The 19,920-nt window shown below is 45.7% G+C and overlaps 1 protein-coding gene across 2 annotated transcripts; it reads right to left on the bottom strand.

The window, feature by feature from the left end:
* Positions 1–663: 663 nt before the first annotated feature.
* slc49a3 (solute carrier family 49 member 3) lies at positions 664–17,970 on the bottom strand. 2 transcript variants are annotated; one of them, XR_005706592.1, is made up of 11 exons: positions 17,798–17,970; positions 12,366–12,524; positions 10,473–10,689; positions 8,782–8,858; positions 7,518–7,655; positions 6,015–6,131; positions 5,532–5,684; positions 3,799–3,956; positions 3,398–3,501; positions 2,718–2,939; positions 664–2,368 (listed from the first exon to the last, which is right to left on the bottom strand). XR_005706592.1 is itself a non-coding variant. In XM_040119959.1 (10 exons), exons 1-10 carry the CDS (start codon positions 17,963–17,965, stop codon positions 2,770–2,772), a joined length of 1,461 nt encoding a protein of 486 aa, XP_039975893.1. In that variant the 5' UTR covers positions 17,966–17,970; the 3' UTR covers positions 664–2,769. The 2 variants fall into 2 exon arrangements, 1 of the variants encoding a protein (XP_039975893.1); XM_040119959.1 differs by having other exon boundaries at positions 664–2,939.
* Between the last annotated feature and the right edge of the window lie 1,950 nt (positions 17,971–19,920).

The following is a 19,920-nucleotide window of genomic DNA, read 5'->3' as shown; positions in this document are numbered from 1 at the left end:
CCTGGACGGTACTTAATGGGATCACTTTTTAAAATCACTCTGGGCCTTAGGGATAGAACGCCATGGGCTGCATTACTCACGATCTGAATCCACTGTTATCAGAGGAAGTCAAATGAACACAAATGACACATTAAGTCATTTTCAAATGTTGGTAAATTCATCTGTAACATGCCGATAGCAATCTCATATTCCCGTTCTCAGATTAAGCTCCTACAGGGCACCGGCGGGGTCCCTACCGACCTCCACTAGAAACAGCAGTTTCCCAGAAATCAACTGGTGCTCTACAGCAGTAATTATGATCAATCAATTAGCTGATTGACAGAAAATTAATGGCAACAGTTTAGATATCGTTAAAGTTGTTTTTTTTTTTAATGGAAAAAAATACTTAAAATTCTCTGGTAACTGCTTCGACTGAATTTTTGCTGCTTTCACAATTTTCTATAACAGTAAAGTCAAACTTTTTGCGTTTGACTGTTGGTCAGGAAGAAAAAAAAAAGCAATTTGAATATATCACCTTGGGCTTCAGGGAATAATGATGGACATTTTATACACCGAACAATCAATCGACTATTAAAGAAAAATGAAAATCATTCTTGGTTGCACCCTTACAGTTTCCCTATGATGGAATAATACCAACATACTCGTGGTTTTCTGTGTGTTCATTATTTAATAAAGAAAAATTAAAGCAAACTGAAAACAACTTTACAACAAATGAGGTCAATATAAATTAAAAAGGTCTTACAGCTCGAGTCCCTCTACAAGACCCGGCCCACAAGATGGAGGATGGAGGACTCGTTGAAATTCTGCTTCAGTGGCGCAGATTTCCAACAAATTTATCCGACTCTTGAAAACGTTGACTTTTTGAGGCACCGAAACAGAGAAACTTGAGAAAAAACAATCCTTATTGGAGCATCGGCCTCGAGAAACACACCTCAGTGTGAGGGAACTTAAAATAGACGCTTCCCATCCCAGACGCAGAGCCAGACAGACTGTTTTCCTTACAGAGCGCCGGAGGAAGTGCTTGTATTCACAGATGTCTGTGGGTGAAGTCAGACATGTCCTCCATCCTCAGCGTACATCATTCAAGTCCTTCAGCTTTCAGAAAAATACCTCATTTTACCTCCTTGAGAAATACAAAACAGCATTATTGGTCCTAACTCTTGGAAGAATTAAAATCAGCTTATTTGGTTGCGAAACATTCAGCACACTTTAAAAATGTATCATCTACCATACACACAACCTTTATTTGCCTATTTTGTCAGTGCACACAGTCGGAACTGAGTTTACTCCCTTTTACTGCACAAACGCCGCAACTTTCTGACAAAATTAAGCCTTTAACAAGTAGTTAAATGCTGTGACTAGGGCTTTTGTTTCCCCCACAACACAACAACAGGCACGGATTTCAATTTCGATTACACAGAACAGGATTAGTGGCACAGTAGAGTCGGAATATGTCAGTAAACAGTAACTTTTTAGTGGTTTTAGTAGAGAGGATAAGAGTCAGATGTGCCTATGAGGATGCGACGACGCATCGAGTTATTTCCGGCAGCGCCGGAGGAGACAGCAGAAAGTGTTTCTAAAGCACCAGCGGTGAGAATCAGGTTTTGTTGTCAGAGCCTGAGCATCAAAAAGAATCCACAGTTCCTGCACGGTGGCAGGAGATAGAGCAGGACGCAGTGCAGCTTAAAGCCCTGCTGGGTTTTGAGTCGCACGACAGTTCCTGCCTTCGTTTTCGGTGATTCCCTGAAGAAGGGAATGCTGGGAATTTCAACGAAACGCCGGGGCACTGAGGGAACGTGGACACACGCAATCCTCCCGCCATGTGCCGAAACATCGCACTGATGTTTCCCCGAGGATCTCCCCTTCAAATGCCACTTAATGGAAAAATTAGCGTTTTCTTTTTCCTGGGCAGCTTCTGCGATGAGCCTCCAACAGCAGCGAGTGGTACAGTACCTAAGTTGTTCTCCCGCAGGGCGAGGTAAGGGAGACCTGACGCTGATGAGTTCAGCTTTTCCTCTGGATGGAGCGGTTGCACACGCCGTCCAGGGGAACTCTTTAGTTTGTGAGACAAGTAGTTTGGTAACTTTCCACCGGCCATTTAACTTCAGCCCAGAATGAAGTCTGGGTGAGCGATGGCAGTGTTCAGCCACAGGATGTGTCATTTCTCTGCCCACAGGGAAGTTGTAGTCTGTGTTTCAGGTTTGTCCTATAGTTTTTTACCCTAAATCAAAGGTAAGTTCTGTTAAAAACGACCTTGTCCCATGAACAACAGAGTTGAATAATCATTCAAACCCTCTGAGCAGTACTTCCATCCAGAGAATTATTTTCCCTGCTAACTGGGATTTCTCAATCAGACCTGCCAGAATATCTGGAAAGAAAATATTTACACAAATTATGAGGAACTTTTTCTGTCTGTAAAAGCCCAGCATCATTCAGTGTATTACAGAAACACATTCTCCATTTATTAATGGAATGATAAGAACAACCTGCAGAGTTTAATTTTTGTAGATAAATAGTTGATGGTCCTTATTATAGTAATTTGAGGATTACGTGTTAGTAGCAGTGGTATTAAGGTAAAATCTGTTATTGTTACTCAAAGTTTGGCCCCAATATTGTGCAAAAGAATCATTGTGGTACGAAAACAAACAAACCCTATTGATCTGAGGTTACCAAAACCAAACGACAAAGAAACCAACTGTAGTTGTGATCACACGCACGATTCCCTGTGTTTCCGTCTCTCTCTCTCTCGTCGCGAGTCAGCCGGCAGGTTCACGTCTCCGCGCCCGGAGGCGCGTGGCCGCTGGACGTTGAGCCGTTGATCCGCTCGGCCCCGTACGCGGCCTTTTCCTCGGCCTCCAGTCGTCTGTATCGCGTGTGGAAGAGGATGACGAAGCAGCAGGTGAAGAAAGCGCACAGTCCTGCCATCACCAGCACTGGCACTGAGGGCGAGAAAAAAAAAAAAAAGGACTGGCCTCAGTTCCCCGGGACTCAACATCCCCGACAGCCCGGGTTTACACGTCGTTAGAGGGTAAATGTCACGTTCGGGTGAAGAGGGACTGACTTTGCCGTGATGTGCGGGGAAAGATTTGGGAGATTGCCCGTGGTTAATCTCAACATTTGTACATTTTATAATGTCGTTATAAATGAAATGCTCCAAATGTTGCTACCGCACTTCTAGCACACACACACACACACACACACACACAGCTCACGCCTGAACAACCGCACAACAGTCAAAACACTACAAGGTCTCTGCTCGCTGCCATTTAGAGACACCGATGCGCAACGCTTCCCGTGACTATTTTGTACTTTGACAACCAGAAGTCTGAGAGAACGAACGCGGTTCGATTTCCCCGCTGAGGCGTCCCTCCATCAGACGCTCACGGCGGGGACCTACCTCTCCAGCTCAGGACCGCATCCCCGCAGGTCGACAGGGGGGAGTCGGCGAGTCGTTTGGTCAAAGCCTGAAGGAGGATTATGTAGAGGACAGACTGGACCTGCCTGGAAAAGGATCACAGAGAAGAAGTCACGGCTGACATGAATTTCATCAAGCAGAGTTGATGTTGACCATTAAAAACTCAAAAAATAAATAATTTACTGTAAACTGCTGCAAACATTTTTAGATGTTTGGAGTGAAAATCCCTTTCAACTGATCTGCATCCATTGTTTTCAGTGAAAATCAGTAAAAAAGAAAAAAGGAAAACACTGACCTGTAATCAGACTTTTACCTGCTCGGTCTAGTTAATAAAAACCTGTCCTACTGTAAAGTGCGTGTGTGTTTGGCTCAGACAGCCGTACCCCGATACGAAGATGAGCCCGGCCGACGTGGCCTCCCCGATGGGATACGAACACTCCACGGAGAGCTCCATGGCCACCGGGTAGATGGAGAAACCGAAAAAGCCAAAGAGAGAGCAGACGGCGGCCACGGCGGCCTTCTGCTCCCGCAGCCGAGACACCTGAGGGAAGGTGAGCAGATGGGGGAATAAAAAAAAGAAGAAGAAGAAGCTCTGAGCCGAAGAGAGTAGCAACAGGGCAGAAAGAACTAAATCTCTGGAGCAACATCTTCAGGACAAGAAGAAGAAGAAGTGGTATCTCTTCATGGAGTCACTGTGCAAATTTGCAGTCTATTAACTCCCACACACACGTACGGATACACGTCATAAAATCCTTAAAGTGGAAACTACGGCAGCGCTGTTGTATTGCCTTGCAACAGATTGTCCAGCACTCATCCAGACCATCGAAGTACTTACATCTGCGGAGCAACAGGCAGCTCTCAGGCTCACCGTTCGTTGGGAATACAGAGGAGACGGATGCTCCGCAGACACAGACCATCGCTCACACGTGGCGGGTCGCCGGTTCGGTTTCCTCCCATGGAAAACCGCCCATCTAACGTCGGTTTATTTTTTAAACAGTCACTCACCATTTTATCAGCCAATTTTTGATCGATGACCAAATAACTGGCTACTGAAACAAGAACAAAATATTTAATTTTCACACGCTTATGTGTGAGACCGCACGACTTAATATTATATATAATGTAAATGGAGAGATGTGGCTAAACACTTCCCTGAACACTGAACCTTTGACAATGTGGCGGGAATTTTACACATTCATGTAGATTCTTTTCCTTTAACCTGAGAAAGCGTCTTTATTTATAAAGCGCTACGTCCACCGTAGCAAATCCAGGGCGTCTGAATTATAAAACAGCCCTCTAACGAAAAGGAAAAATAACACAAAGCATTCGCTTCATACTGCCGGCGACCTCTAGATGACCTCGTGCGGGGATTTTATTCGTGCCGTACCTGACTGAGCTGTCACCGCGTTCACGTGACAGAAAAGCAAGAGCGACTGTCACAACAGGCCCTGATTAAAGCACAGAGCGGAGGCCGTCTCTCTTAAGGCGTTCAAACACACGTCAAACACCGTGAGCGTTCCCGCTCCCTTCGTCTGTTCGCCCGGCGTTGCCGACGCCAACTTGAATATACCGCGAGGCTTTCGCCGGGGAAAAAGGAGCCCACGACGTCCGCGTCCACCAGCTGCAATCAGAGGTTTAGATCCCCCCGCTCAGCATTTACGAGCGGCGTGTGCACGTTTCCTAAACGGTCTATAACGCACTGGTATCGAGTCGTAAGCGGATCTAGGCGTTTGTTCGTGGATTTGTTGACACCTGTAACTCCTCCCGTGGAAACCGCGACTCGACGCTGCCGTACGAACAGTTCGCCAACGACAACAGAGTGAAACGCAGCTGTAACAACATAAAATGTGTCTTTTTGGCAGAAATTTTAAATGTTGAAAAAATACTGTACATTAAAAAAAACTATCTTCTTACAACTAAATTATAGTGTGTTATGAACCATTTATTGAATGTTAATAGATGGTTAATAAATGCTCAACAGGGAGAATTGTAGTCCGTGTTTTCCTGAGGTAGCAGGTACCTGAGGGAGGTGAAGACGGGTACTGATTAAATGAACTACCGGCCTTCTCAAAAGCTGCTCTCGAGCTCTACACCCTTCCCTGTCCCGCGGTCTCACCACGGAGAAGGCGACGCAGGCCAGCGCGGTGAGGCTCATGTTGACCTTCGTGGCCTCGGTGAACCTCTTGGTCTTGTCGACGTAGAGTCCCAGAGCTCCGGCGCCCACGACGCCGAACACGATGAAGAGAGCACCGCACAGGCCGGCAAAGTCCTGCGGGGGCGAGATGACACGGGTTCACTCGGCACCCGACTGCTTCTGAGACGCTTAGCGTCAATTATGTAAAAGATAGTTTGCTTTCTTGAGAAAGTCGTCAATCACTTTCTTAAAACCTTTTTTTTTTTTTTTTGCTGTCAATGCAGATATTGATAACTTGTAAAGTAAATAATCCATTTATTTGTTGATCCCTGGTCTTTCCCCCCCCCTTTTTCCCACTGAGACAGTTTACTAACCCATAAAACACTGCTGTGCGATGCTTTTAGACCCTAAACCCAACATTTAATGTCAAATACACCTCCGGGGGAACGGCGATGGCGGACTTACGTCGGCGTATCCCTGCGCACACAGGATCTGCTGCAGCAGCGTGGAGAAGCAGGTGAAGACGGCCATGCCCGAGCCGAAGCAGAGCAGCAGGACGAGGTAGGCTTTGTTCTTCAGCAACTGGAGAGGAAGCCGAGTGAGAGGGCTCGTTAGGAAGTGTCCGACAAGACCAAATGTCTGTGGAGATCTAACAGGAGTTGCATTATGGGAATTGTAGGAGCCAGTGTTTTAGGTGCCTGACCTATATTAAGGCCTTATACATATATATATAAATACATTATAGTCAGGACGTCTTGACCTCTGCTGCTTTGATTTGGACCAGTCTCTTGTGAGCCCCCCCCCCAGCTTCGTGGTGGTGCAGATCTAAATTGCTCTAGTACTCTGTCAGACCCCGTCTCTGTAGGAACTACTGTGCGTCCCATTACTTTTTATTTGCTAGAAAAGAGACTGACTACTACTACTGCTAAACATGTTCTTGCTCTGAGCCTGGAGGTGGGGGTCTGACTGTGATGGGGGGCTGGAAATACAGTGCTCCGTTTATTTGGTTTTTTTTTCCTATTTGCCCGTTTATGTGACAGGGACAATGCACAATGCATTTATTGTACCAAAGCTAAAGGCTAATTTTCATCTGTCGTCCCCCTAATGTGAATTCTGAAAAATACAGGAAACACACCCCTCCCCTTCTCATTTAAAGCGTTATTCCAGTTTGTTACCGCTCGGGTCCTGTTCTCACAGTTTTCTTCCAGGATTTCTGTCGGCCTTGAAAACATCCCACTTGCTCAGACCCGGGAAAAAAGCAGCACGGCTGGTCAGCTGGGGCAAGAGAGGCGAGCAATCGGACAGGTCGTAAGCAGTTCAGCCGGATTATCTCAACGATCTCACAAAGCCTGGAGCCTCTTTGTGCAGAAGACTATGCACGTCCACCTACAGGGACCAGGAGGTCGGTCTGTAGAAACTGATGGATGTTCCCAGACAGCTGGGATTGTTACCGCTGTTTGTCTGAACCCGTCTGATTCTATCTGATCCTGATCTCCGTTCGAAAACTTAAGGGAGGAAATATGAAAATCTGTCACCAAGCCGTTAGGAAACACCGTTACAGGACACTATCATTCATTACCAGTTGTGTTTCCGGCCACCTGGCAAATCTAAGTCCAGCATTCCCTCTCTTTGAGCCTTGTTCTTGGTCTCTACCGACTCCTGAGGGAAATATCTGGCTCTTTGGCTGCTCCATGCTCCGCTAGGTTCACCAGCTGAGGAAGGCAGTGGACAGTGGCCTTTTTAAAGAGCTTTTCCACCGAAAACGACGCCATGACAAAACAAAATACTATACAAAACAGGTCCAAAATGGATTCCGCAGATATTTCACTACAGGTTCATCGCTACGAGGCCGCTCCCTTAACACTGTCACGCCGTTTTCGCATCTGTGAGAGAATCCGTAATCTAAGAACGACACCCGTTTTATGTTGCTCTCGCGCTCGTCTTTTCCCGCCTTTTGTGCGTCCTTACCAGCTTGACCCCGTGTACGAACGGCTCAGAGCCGGAGGACTCGGCGCTGGCTGAGGGCGGCGTGGGGGGGGCGCTGCTCCGTATCCCCACTGTTGCTATGAAACAGATGATGCATGACGGGACCGCGTAGGCCAGCAGCTAGAGGAGGAGAGAAACACACACACACACTGTGATGATAAATGGATGTTTAGCACCTTAAATCAAAGCAGTTCATCATCATTAGCGGACGAGGCGGCCGGAGCCCCAGTGGGCTGCTGCGGTTTTCTGGATTAGAAGCTGCAATCCCTCAACGGCCGGCGGGAATCCAGTGATTCTAGGCCAACTGATGCTTTTCTCTCTTTTCTTTAAGATCTTGTTTTAGTCTTTTTTGCCATCACTGGAAAGTTCACATTAGCCATGGGGGACATAGGGGGCTGACGTGCCGCAAACGTCCCCGACCAGAGTCAGTCTGGTGACACTGCTGATATGACCCATAAAACCCCTGCGTATGCAGGACACCTGTGGTCACTTGTATCCATAACCGAGCTGCGCTGGATCCGCGTTTCGTTACCGCACTCGTGCATTTCTTCACGTTCACGCATGATGTTCGGCGATGCCCGAACAGTGGCTCCACTTGATTCAAGTATTACTCACGGAAGCTGCAATAATTCAGTTTTCTTTTTTTCTTTTTTTTGGGTCCACTTGAGGACAGAAAAACTCCAGGGTAAGCTGAAAAACACAGTCCCCGCGTTTTGGCGTTGCTTTGGCCGGTGAGTTAGCAAGCGCTTGCCTACTTGCACGTTCAGCAGACGCAGAGCAACATTAGTGCCGAGGCTGTGTCCGCCTGACGACTCAAAGCCCAGTTATCGCTCTCCTTTTAGCTCAGCTTTGGTCTTCTGAGACAAATATCTGGCCCTTTAGCAGCTAGATGTTCCCCGTTCTTCACCCGCTAGTCTCTACAGTAACTGTGTCTTGTCTGCTGCTGCCGTGAAGGTCCTAAAAAAGAAACACTAATACAATGATACATTACACACATTTCATGAACCCAAGCATGGAGCTTTTTAACATCCTCCTGGTTCACGACACGGAGCCAGCCTTCCTCCCATCGCTGGTCTGCTTGGTCATTGTATATGTAACTGGGAGAGGAGACAGTCGTTGCTCATTAACCTTTTTTTTTTTTTTTTTTTGGGAGACTTTTAAGCGTCCAAACCGAGGGCCATAGGGCTACGTGGGTCACCGTTAGGGTGGCGACGAAGGCTGAAGAATTCTCCCTCGTTCAACTCACCAGGACTGGCATTTGTTCAGACGTCTGAGCCATCATTGGAGAGATGATGTTGGCGAGGAGGATGCCCAGGGGATTGGCTGGGGAGGGAAAGGAGAAGTGTGACTGAGGGCTATTCTGGCCTTCTGTCCTATATTAAGAATCAGCGGAGTCTTATTCCACTCGCCGTGCCGCGCTTCAACCGTCTCAGTTCTTATCTTAAAACTATCTGTGAGAAACACCTTGAATGACCTCCTCAGTGAATTCATCTCTGATCCAACAGCTTCCTATTTCACTCTCTTTAACACGCTCTCTTCTTTTTAAATATAAGGATTCTGTCTTTTGTTTCTTCCCTTTTTATTCCTGTACATAATGAAACCAAATTGAAGTTGTTTTTTTTTTTTTTTTTTTTAAACACTGGTTGTCTATCTCTGTGCACATCTTTCATCTTGCTGTGCTCACTTCAGAGTTTACTGACAAAATGCCAAAATGCGATCACGTGAGGAAACTGACCCAGTTCCTGTTTAAACTGTCACACAGCGGACCACAACCGGACAAATTACGTCAGACACAGGCACTGACACGAAATATAATAATAAATAATTATTATTAGGATCATAGTAATTGAATAATAAAGTTCTTTTACATTCGGGTCAAATAAACTGGGAAAAAAAAAGCAAGATTTAATAGAAAAACGAAATGACTGGGTTGTAGACAGTCTGAGGCTTTAGCAGCAATAGTGAAATGCAGGGTTAAAGCAGCACATTCACTGAACAGTTTTCCACAAAAGCCCGAATGCCCTTTTGTAAAGCAGTTTCTCTTCATATACGTCTGAGCTGCCTTTGTCTTGCAGCTTATTACTTTGAGTGTATTTACTTCGAGAGGATTTGTCTTTTTCGTACCATAGGTGTTAGCACCCACTTGTCAAGGCAAATTCCTCGTCAACTCCATGCTGCTTAGCCAATAGACTGAATTTCAGCACGACTTGTGCACATTTGATGAAATTAATTTAGGTCATTTCAGACACCCTTCTTTGTCTTTTTTTTTTTTAGTTTTGTGTTGATCGTTTTGGCCTGAAAGCCGTTTGTCAAGATCACCCCCCCCCATATTTGAATTATGACCAAAGCCTTGGGTCTACAGTTTACATGTAGCCGACTGTCTATTTAATTTTAACCCATTTTAACAAAAATTCACAAGCTGCTGTCCGTCTGTCCGCCGGCCAAATGTGTTGTGTTAGAAATGGAAAAAAACCCCTGATGAAGCAAGAGCCGCAAAAAAAGAAGAAGTTTCAATCGCTTGTCTATTTTTAATTCACCCTCTTCGGTGAATCAACATAAATCTGACGGTAACTGGAGAAAAGTCCTCCTTGCCCTCTCTTTTCTCATTTAATGAAAATCATCTTTTCGGGAATCCTCTTGTCTTCTAAGCTTCTCGTTAAAGGGTGATTCAATAGCCAAGTTTGATGAAAGCATTACTCATTAAAGCTGCAAAAATAGATTTTTTTTTTTTTTTTGGTCACTTGGGGGCAAAGAAATTCACAATAAGCTACAACAAACACATTCCTGACATGCTGTCAACTTAATAAGTTGCTTTTAAATTACATATGACCAACAGCCAGCAGGAAAATCTTCAAGGGCTGTGTGAATGCAGCGGTAGCCGTAGCAGTGATGAAGCCGCGCGCAGTTCTCAGTGATAATGAACAGTAAATCACTCACACATAGAGGCGATCATGTTAGCCGTGGCCCGCTGGTGGTCGGGGAACCAGAGAGCTGCCAGCTTGGTGGGGGTGAAGATGATGAGGGGCTGAGCCAGGGCGCCGAGGGTCTGACCCAGCATCACCAGCGGGTACTGGATTTTAAGAGCGCTGCCCGTCGTTATGTCAACCAGGCGCAGCAGGGCTCCAAACATGTTCAGCCAGGAGCCCAGGATCAACTGCAAGGTCAGGATGGCAGCCAAGGTCAATCGCGGCGTTACAGCGGCGTTACAGCGTGGAGGTTCTTCCCCCCGCAGACTATGCTTGACGAATGCGCAGAGATCACGCAGGGCGACAGCAGCCGGGTTTGACTTGGGCCCGTCATCAAATAACTGACAGTTATCATTAATTAGCCACAGTTGCCCGCGACGTTTGTCGGTTGAACCGCCTCCTGTAACGAGAAGCTGCCGCTGAATGTTTCCTACGCTGCTTTGCCGATGATTATTAGCGTCACAGCTCAGTGAATCTGTGTAACTTTACGACCTCACGTGTCTGAGCTCAGAGTCACCCACCACTGCGCCCAAGAGATATTTCACTTTCCCACGCTAAGTTTCGCTGGCTGATGCAGCGGGATGCGGCACTGTAGAGCCCGGCTGGCAACACCAGCAGGCTGAGCTGGACACAACACAGCCGGGTACAGGAGCGAGGGGAGAGCGGATTTTAAGCAGCTGATACAGATCCATCAAAATAGAGAGCCTCACGTTTTCACGTGTCAGAGTTCAATCAGATTTAACTCTGCGAGCGGAAAAAAAAAAAAGGCGGGTTCGTTTGTGACTGGCGGCAAATGAAATCCAGCCCGACTGCACCGTTGATCAGTTTAACCGCGGAGGCTGAATCGCTACTAAAGTCCATTAGACCGTCGGTCGTCCGTTTACTCCGAACAAACCAAATTTGTTTAACACATCGTTTCCTGTGCGGCAGGAGAAAGAGTGGCTGGCGAAAACGTGAATACAATACAGATCTCGCAAAAACTGTGCATTTTTCGACTCATTTCATTCTGTCAAGCAGTTTCTCTTCATATACGTCTGAGCTGCCTTTGTCTTGCAGCTTATTACTTCAAGTGTATTTACTCATCAGTCGTATTTAGTGACTTTGGAGGATTTGTCTTTTTTCGTACCATAGGTGTTAGCACCCACTTGTCAAGGCAAATTCCTCGTCAACTCCATGCTGCTTAGCCAATAATCTGAATTTCAGCACGCGACTCCACATCGGATTACACTACGTGCTTGATAAGACCCCCTGAGAGCGGTTGTCAATGAAACCCAACCAGACGGGATAAAAGCCCGAATGCCCTTTTGTAAATCTGCGCTGTGCAAAAGTTTGAGTTGACCCCAACCCGCATTTTAAAACAAATGCTAAAACCTTAAAGCGGATTTTAGCAGGACGCCAACACTGAAAATTTCAATATCTCGTCTTAATCCAGTGCCGTCAGTTGACTTGTGCACATTTGATGAAATTAATTTAGGTCATTTCAGTTTTCCTCAGCTACAAACCAGTAAAATGGGAGAATGACATCCATTTTTCTAAGAAGAATTGTTGAAAATACAAAATTATGTCAAAAAAATCCGCTGCTTAGCCAATAAACCGAATTTCAGTACATGACTCCACATCTGATTACACTCCCTCCATAATGGGACGTCAGGTATCTTGTTCCTTTTTGTTTTTTTTATTCCTGGACACAGTTAGCGTCAACTAGCAGTCAACTAAAAACACACAGCTTCCATTACAGAAAAAGGAATATTTCTCATTTCCTGGAAAATGTAGCTCCGATATACTGTATCAACAAAAACGTTCGTAGCCCACAAATGGTTAATGATACAACACCACCTAATTTAGTTCAGGGTGCAGTTTGTACCGTGATCCGTAGCCCGAGGGTGTCCAGCATCCATGTGGTCCCAAAGCTGAGCGGTATGGCCACCACCATGTAGACCAGTGACAACCAGTTGATTTCTGCCAGAGTGACCTTCAGGTACTGGGCAGACTGGTCCGCGACTGGCGCAAAGGTCAGCCATATCTGGGGACACACACACACACACACACACACACACACTTTTTTCAGTTTTATTCCTAAATTAAATTTTTCTACTTTGGGGGGAAAAAGCACTGGCTACCCTCAGGAAATGACTGCTAACACTGATTTTCAAAAATAAAGCTCACTGTGAAGTCATTTCTAAAGTCCTGCATTTTGATTACTCTGAAAAAAAACGGTAAGATCATTTAGTATTTCTTAAGAGTATAAGTTACCAGTTTTCTGTGATAATTTGATAGTGAGGATTTTTGGGAGTGTGGCTTTAGAAACGAAATACATGGGAGCACTTTTATGTTCCTGCAGAAAGCTCGACATAGGAAGTCCAAAATTTCAGGGATTAAAAAGGTATTTTCTTATTAGTTCTCAATTTTTTTCAGACACAATAACTGAAATGATGTTTTAATATAGCACTTAGACTTTACAATGTGCTTTACGTGTAAAAAATATATCTTAAAAAAAAAAGATATAAAAATTAAGAAATGCATAAACAAGATGTAGCTGTAAATGTAACTGTTGAGAAAGTTTGTAAAGTCAACACATTAAAGCAACGCTGCAAGTTTGGATTTTGAGACGTGAGTTCAGGGGTCCTGCGGGTGTGATCACCTCCCTACTACTGGAGCTACAGGTCGATTCTGTCTGTGCTTAAGTATAAATGGTCAGCACACTGTTAAAATCTGTTAAACGTTATATCCTTAGTAAGGGTGACTGGGACCAAACCAGCCCTTTTGTAAATCTGCAGGGTGTAGAGGTTTGAGTCGGCCCCGGCGAGCGTTTTAAAATTTCACTACAAAAAAGAAAAAAAGAAAAGATAGAACTGAAAGCTGATTTACTTTAGCGGGACGCCGACACTGAAATCTGAGTATTTGCTCTCTCGTCTGTGAGGAGGCGCAGCCTTTCCCAGCATGCCGTGGATGACAGGAATGCGGCCTTTCACAGGGGCAACGGACAGGTAACGAGGGCATTCACATGCACTTAAGTAATGGAGTTACCGCCTGCTTGGCGTGGTAACCTTTCATTAGATGTCATGTAAACAGTAAGACCGGTTTCTGTCATGGGATAAGGGATTAGAGAAACCAGGTAACCCAGCTAAGTTTCTGCACAGAAGCTTGATCTCTGGGACATGTACAGGCATAACTGGGTTTTTGTTTTTGTTTATTTAACGTGCATGACAAAGAGATCATATGGACAGCAGCGAGGTCAGAGGGATTAAAGGACACCTTTCTGGTTTTTTTTTTTTTTAGGAGCAGTTCATTCTTCACTTCAGAATAACTGAATCCAACGTCTTTGCTAAAACTGAGACTGAAGCTAAAATAAAGAACAGCAGCTTCTGGAAGTTTAAACGAGATGGTTTTTACAGCTCAACATCGCACCATTCGTTAAATTCAGACACATTCACACAGGGAAAAACGACGCACTCTCTCTCACTGCAGAGCCTATAAAAAGTCTTATTACCGAGTTATACAATAACCAGGTTACTGCAGTGCATGTACAGTAAATGCTTTCCCTGTTTTCCTGCCATAAATTGATTTCTCCCCAGTAACCTAATTTTCTTTGGTTCACAAAAAAGTAGCGAACCAACATCCTGATTACAATGATACAACCATAAATCTGACGAGGTTGCCTGTGGTCCCTTTGCTCCACACAGGCTCTCACTGGATGAGACTGGTGCTAATAGAGTAAAATAAATAAATAGATGAATAAAGCTGCGCGCAGGGCCGATACACACACACACACACACACACACACGGAGCAGATTGCATGAATCTCGAGCCGTTAACCAAACCGAGGTCACAAAAGGCAGCACGAGCACGACTCTCCCGTTTCGTTGGAAACGAAGAAAACCTCATTTGTGCCGAGCGGACGCAAGCCGGTCAGCTGATGTGGACACACAATGCCCTGTCTTGTCCCCGATGAGGGGAGGAACGCATTTTGCATTTCCGCCATATTCCTCCTCCTGCTGCTGCTGCTATTCCGGGGACCTGTCCTGCTTGCGTGGGGGACAGGGCCGTCCGTCCGACATGTCCGGTGACGCCCTCAGACTAAACGCAGATGCATTCTGGCAGTTTCCGCTACCAGAGTTTCATATTGTAATCGAAACTACAATGCTTCATGCAAATGTAGACGCCCTTAAAACAATGCAAAGCGTCGACAGCCACTGAAGGAAACATGCACGAGTGACTTCAATTCAAACGTATGAAGCTTGTAATACTTATTTTTGACGAAGCACTTCCAGACATTTTTGCCTCCCTGTAAAAACGCAGGCTCTAACACCTTGTCCTGAAGTGGAACCTCTTTGTAAATATCAAATGACAGAAATCTCCCTTTAGTGCCTAACTCTTAAAAAGTACTTTGAATTACGCATAATTTGATAACTTAGAGCTAGAAATAGATAGAAATCGGTCAGGACGGTGGAAGCTTTTTACAGATCTACCGGTGTCAGTTTGTATGTCAGCTGAGAAGCAACAGGAAAACCTGCAGAACAGAAATGTTCATTTTTCCTCCCTACATTGTATCAGTGGGTGTAAATCTAAGGGATCTATTCACCCATTTGCTTTTATGTTACGTGTTTCACTAAAACAACGTTGCTTTGCAGATATGTCGTTGTTGGATTTCTTCTTTTTTTAAACTTCACTGATATCGGTCTCCAGCTCAAAAATCCAATATTGGTCAAACTATATTATACATCAACATAATCCATTCAGTTTGGGCCTAGTAGGAGTCACATCCAAATGCACATGCAAATGGATCAACCCTGTATCAGCGCGGATTAGTTGGATTTGTGCTTATCATCATCATTATTATTATTATCTTTCAGTCATTATCATTATCATTTTCGTTACGGTGGCGTATCTTAAAGCAATCTGACACAAAGAAGTTGACCGGCAGGCAAATATTGTGCTTCCCTGTTAAATATGGTAAGTGAATTATAAAGGCTTGACCAGAGCCCCTTGCCCTGTATGTTCGAAAAACTATTTTTGAAATGTTCTGGGGAAAAAAAAAAGAAAAAAAAAGTTTTTGGACTAATTGGTTCACTTGATAACTCCCAGACAAAAAGGCAATTCCTATGGGAAGAAGGGCTGCTGAGTGTTTGCCCTTTTTTTGATTCTAGTGCCGTTAAAATATTTTCCCGGAACTAAATAAATGCTCATACTTCTTACTGAATAAAAACCAAAAATCATTATTTATTCAAAAAAGTATGCGGTCAAGACTAAGACTATGACCAAACATTGGATCCCAACTTTTGGTCAGTCTAAGATACTTGTCGATATATAAAGACGTATTTCTTTTGGGACGCATAAAGAGTTCGATTCCCAGCCCGAACAGGAAGAAGGTCTCGGTTTCCTCCTCCTCGAGAGAGTTTTATTTTTATTTCTTCCAAATGAAAAACCTGGCGCTTTATGTTCTGCTTCCAGTTTCAGAGGTCTCTTTTGCCTGTGGCCCCCCCCCCCAAAAAAAAGAAAGACATCAATACACACAATGTATGGTTCTCAAAATCCATGCTAAGTCAGTTTACGAGACTAACAGTCTGCAACCCTCCGCAATCACACCCTGAGCCCTCAGCAGAGCTGCCTGGGTCGCACAGACTGATGTCTAGCTGGCTCATCGGCTCTTATTTGCCACCTCACGAACGCCTCTCCAACAGCTGGGCGTCTGGAAGCAGATAGCTCCAGAGGAGAGGGCGAGTCCCGCGGGAGCTGGGCGTAGGCGAGGGATGGGCCCCCCCCCTCGCCTGCGTGATTGAGAGAGGCACCCTCTGCTTTACAATGAGAACGCCCCCGGGGGAACAGATATCAGGTTCCGCCAAAAACGATCAGAGGGCGCCGCGTGTCATCCGCCCGCTGTGCACACAGCCCCATCTGCCATCCGACGCTGGAAACGGGTCGGCAAAGCCAACGAGCTGCCCGTTAAAGGCAGGCATTCAAGTCGCCCTGGGTATTTCCTCCTGTGCAAAATGTGCCAACAACGTTCTGAGCATTGAGACATAAAGAGAGTTGTTAGAGCGGAGATCCTGCAGTTCCAAACCGTAAAGGCCCCATGGCTTCCGGTTTTGTGCTTCTCCGCATGGCACAGGATGCTGCGCCGAGTTTAACGTCGGCTGCGACGTGATAACTTGAACATCAATGACAGAGTGCGCCACCCAATCAACGCGTTCTGTTGAAGAAAGATGTCGTGCGCGACCTCTCCACCGTCCAGTGGGAGTGTATCTCGCGTGAATATTTCGTTCCCCACCGACCCATGATATACATCCATCCCGCCTGGAAACGGTTTTCGGTGAGATTAAAGGAAAACATTCAGACTTTCTACTGTTTGGGTGAGGCGTCCCAGCTGCCGGCGTCTTACACACTATGATAGCCCCAGTCAGTGCCGCTCATATATTAACACACACTCAGGCCATGGGGGTAAACATCGGTTTCCCTAAAGTTAGGGGGGGGTCGTTTAAAAACACTTAGCACTGTTCTGATGACATTCTCTGAATCCCTAAAGACTCTTTTAACTATCTGGATGGAGATAAAAAAAAAAAAAATTCAGTTCCCTAAATGATTTAAAAAAAGATTTTTAACCTCTTTTTAAAATACCTTCAGAACAACGGTAAGTGCTTTCAATAATGGTCACCAATGCCTGATACACACACATATTCAACTTGAAGTCGAATACGTGTGTCTAAAATGCTGATATTTTTATTTGTAAAATTATTTCACGTGATCTTTTTTTTTGTTGTTGTTGATGGCTTGGACAATAGCATCTGTGAACACTATTAATTAACCACCAACTGTCGCATACATTTGTAGGTCTCATTCTTTTTTTTTAAATTTTTTGTTTAATTTGTAGTTTATGTAACACTCATTGGCCACCATCAGAGGCACAAACTGGGGGCTACCACTATGACACACCAGGGCCAGGACAAGACGGGCAAGTGGGTCAATATTAATCTGAAATCGTGCAGTCCACATGTGGCATTAGCGAGTCTGGATTTTGATTTGTCATATTCGTTTAGCGGTGGAAGTGCGGTTTTTTTTTTGTTTTGTTTTGTTTTTTCGTTTTGGCAGAACTGGGCTTCCATACTATAATTCTTCCCGTTTTGAGAAGTACCTTGTGTTTCTGGGTCTTTCCTACGCTAAAAAAACAATCAAACAAACTGTTATTTAAAGAAAAGGGGGGAACTGGCAAGACAGATCTCGGGGGAACACAATCTCCATTTAACTCAACTTTGTTACTGACAGTCAGGCAGACGATGCGACAGGTAACACTTGACTCACCGTCGCGTTGGAGCAGTTTAGCAGGCACAGCACCAGCAGAACAAACCACCTCCTCCTGTAAGCCTTGAAAAACAGCAGCTTCCGCGGGTCCGGGTCCGGGTCCGGTCCCCTCGGGACCTCGGGGGACCCGGTCTGAACCTCCGGGGACGCTTCGCCGCCGTTCTCCATCAGTGGGTTTCTTTTTTTTTTTTTTTTTTTACGAGTTTACCGGTTAAAAAACAAACAAACCGACAACACGCTAGCTCAACCCAACACCGCGCAAACATCCGAGGCACCGCCGAGTTTACGTCGTCGGTTAAAACACTAAACTACAGAACCGTCGCTTGTCCGTTAAAGTGCGACCTGTAAATCCATCGCAATCTTCTGCTGGAATATCAAAACTTTTTCTTTTTCTTTTTTTTTTGGGCTTATAAATGGACGCCGGGAAAGCATTTTAAAGGCCAGGAAAAAAAAAAAAAAAAAAGTCGTCAGACATCACCGGCACGAGGGATTGTCGTTGTACTACACCAAAGATCTTCTCCCGAGCGGACCAACCACTCCGTCGTTAAAAAACGGCGGCCCCGGACATGCCCGTCAACGCCTACAACTTTTGACAAAAAAAAAAACAAAACAAAACAAAACACAAAGTCACTGGCCCTCATGTACAAAAACATGCCCACTTCAGTATCCATTTTTTAATTGATTGATTGAGGGAGGGGGGGCAAACAAACGCAGAAAGCAAACGTGTGCGTCGCGCATGCATATGAAAAACCAGCCGCTGATCCCACGGGGGAGCCGAGGCCGAGTGACCTCCCCCCTTTCCCTTAGACCCGATCAATCTGCGGGATCGCATTCTCCAATAATCGAAGAACCGTTCGGTCTTTAAAATGTCTGAAAACGGGAAACCCCCGGGGGAGACTCCGACCATCGGGGCCAGAACCTCGTTAGAGAAGAGTGAAAAACAGTCGACATTACCACACAAGAAGCCGGAATCTGCGCTTGTTTTACTTTATTTGCATTTTCGCTTAGAATTTACTTAAATGATTAATCAATGACGATTGACTTCCGGTCCAATCGGTCACTTTCTCGGCCAGACAGCTCTGCACAGTCACGTTTCTTTCCTTTGTTTTTTTTTTTTGCATTAATTATGGAGACATCGCCTCACGACGTAAAGGCCGGTGACACGCCAGCGGTCACCGCCTCGAGCGTTGCCTCACGGCCGGTTGACGAGCCCCGCGGGAGGTCAAAGGTTCCAGTCCGTACATGTGACGGTTCATTGAACTCGTCTGCCATTTAACCCTGTTTCTTTTTATCTCGCTATGGAGCTAATATTGTAATTATAGATCCTGATGTGATGCTTCTTGTCTTTGCTCAGAAACTCATCATTAGAGGTTTTTAACAAAGTTAGAGTTTCTTTCTCTTTTTTTGTTAACTAATGGCCGGATGACCGTGAACAGTTTTTTTTTTGTTTTAAATCTCAGGTGGACACTTGTTGTGACTGATAACGAGCCTGGGAGCTCGGAGCTAAATGCTCCAGAACCGGTGTGCCGACAACACCCGTGCCCTCTGACCGGCACGACTCCTCTGTTCTGCGGCCAGGCGGCCTCCTTCGGATGACCGCTTACGGATGAATGCAGCACATCGGCGGTCACCAGCACCAGGCAGCGTTGTGGCATTTTATCCAGGTCCTCCGTGTCTGTGTGTGTGTGTGTGTGTGTGTGTGTGGTGGGTGGGGGGTGGGGGGTAGCGAAGTTCGCTCTGCGACGCAGACCCGCACCGTGCGGGGCTCTGGCGCTCGTTTTCGCGACGCAGGCTCTGAAGAAGTTGCAGCGGAGAGGAGAGCGGATCTAAAGTGAAGCTCCAAAAGTTCCCGATCAGACGTGCCCTCGCCCAGGCACCGCATTTGGGTTTGCTTGTAGTCCCGTTTCAGAGCGTGTCGGAGACGAAGTCTGTCAAACAAGGGCCCCGTTTTTCAACGGACCCCGGCGACGGAGGACTTTGAATCGACTTTGAACTTTGAACTTTGCAGAGGAGGACTGTTATTCCGCACGCATGTTTCCGCGCGGCGCTCGCACGGGCCTCTCTCCCAGACGACCTTCTGGACACGTCGCGGCAGGACGCGCACGTGGTGAAACCGCGGCGAC

This window comes from Xiphias gladius, chromosome 23 (assembly GCF_016859285.1).
Source record: "Xiphias gladius isolate SHS-SW01 ecotype Sanya breed wild chromosome 23, ASM1685928v1, whole genome shotgun sequence".
Lineage (NCBI taxonomy): Eukaryota > Metazoa > Chordata > Actinopteri > Istiophoriformes > Xiphiidae > Xiphias > Xiphias gladius.
The sequence above is the reverse complement of the archived record's forward strand: the minus strand, read 5'-3'. Positions and strand labels throughout refer to the sequence as shown.

Excerpts from the sequence above, each read along its gene's own strand:
- slc49a3 (XM_040119959.1), bottom strand. The coding sequence starts at position 17,965 with ATGGAGAACGGCGGCGAAGCGTCCCCGGAGGTTCAGACCGGGTCCCCC. Across the intron at positions 5,685-6,014 it reads GTGCGCAGGGATACGCCGAC|GACTTTGCCGGCCTGTGCGG; the intron begins GTAAGTCCGCCA and ends TCGCCCCCGCAG. Across the intron at positions 3,957-5,531 it reads CCTGCGTCGCCTTCTCCGTG|GTGTCTCGGCTGCGGGAGCA; the intron begins GTGAGACCGCGG and ends ACCTTCCCTCAG.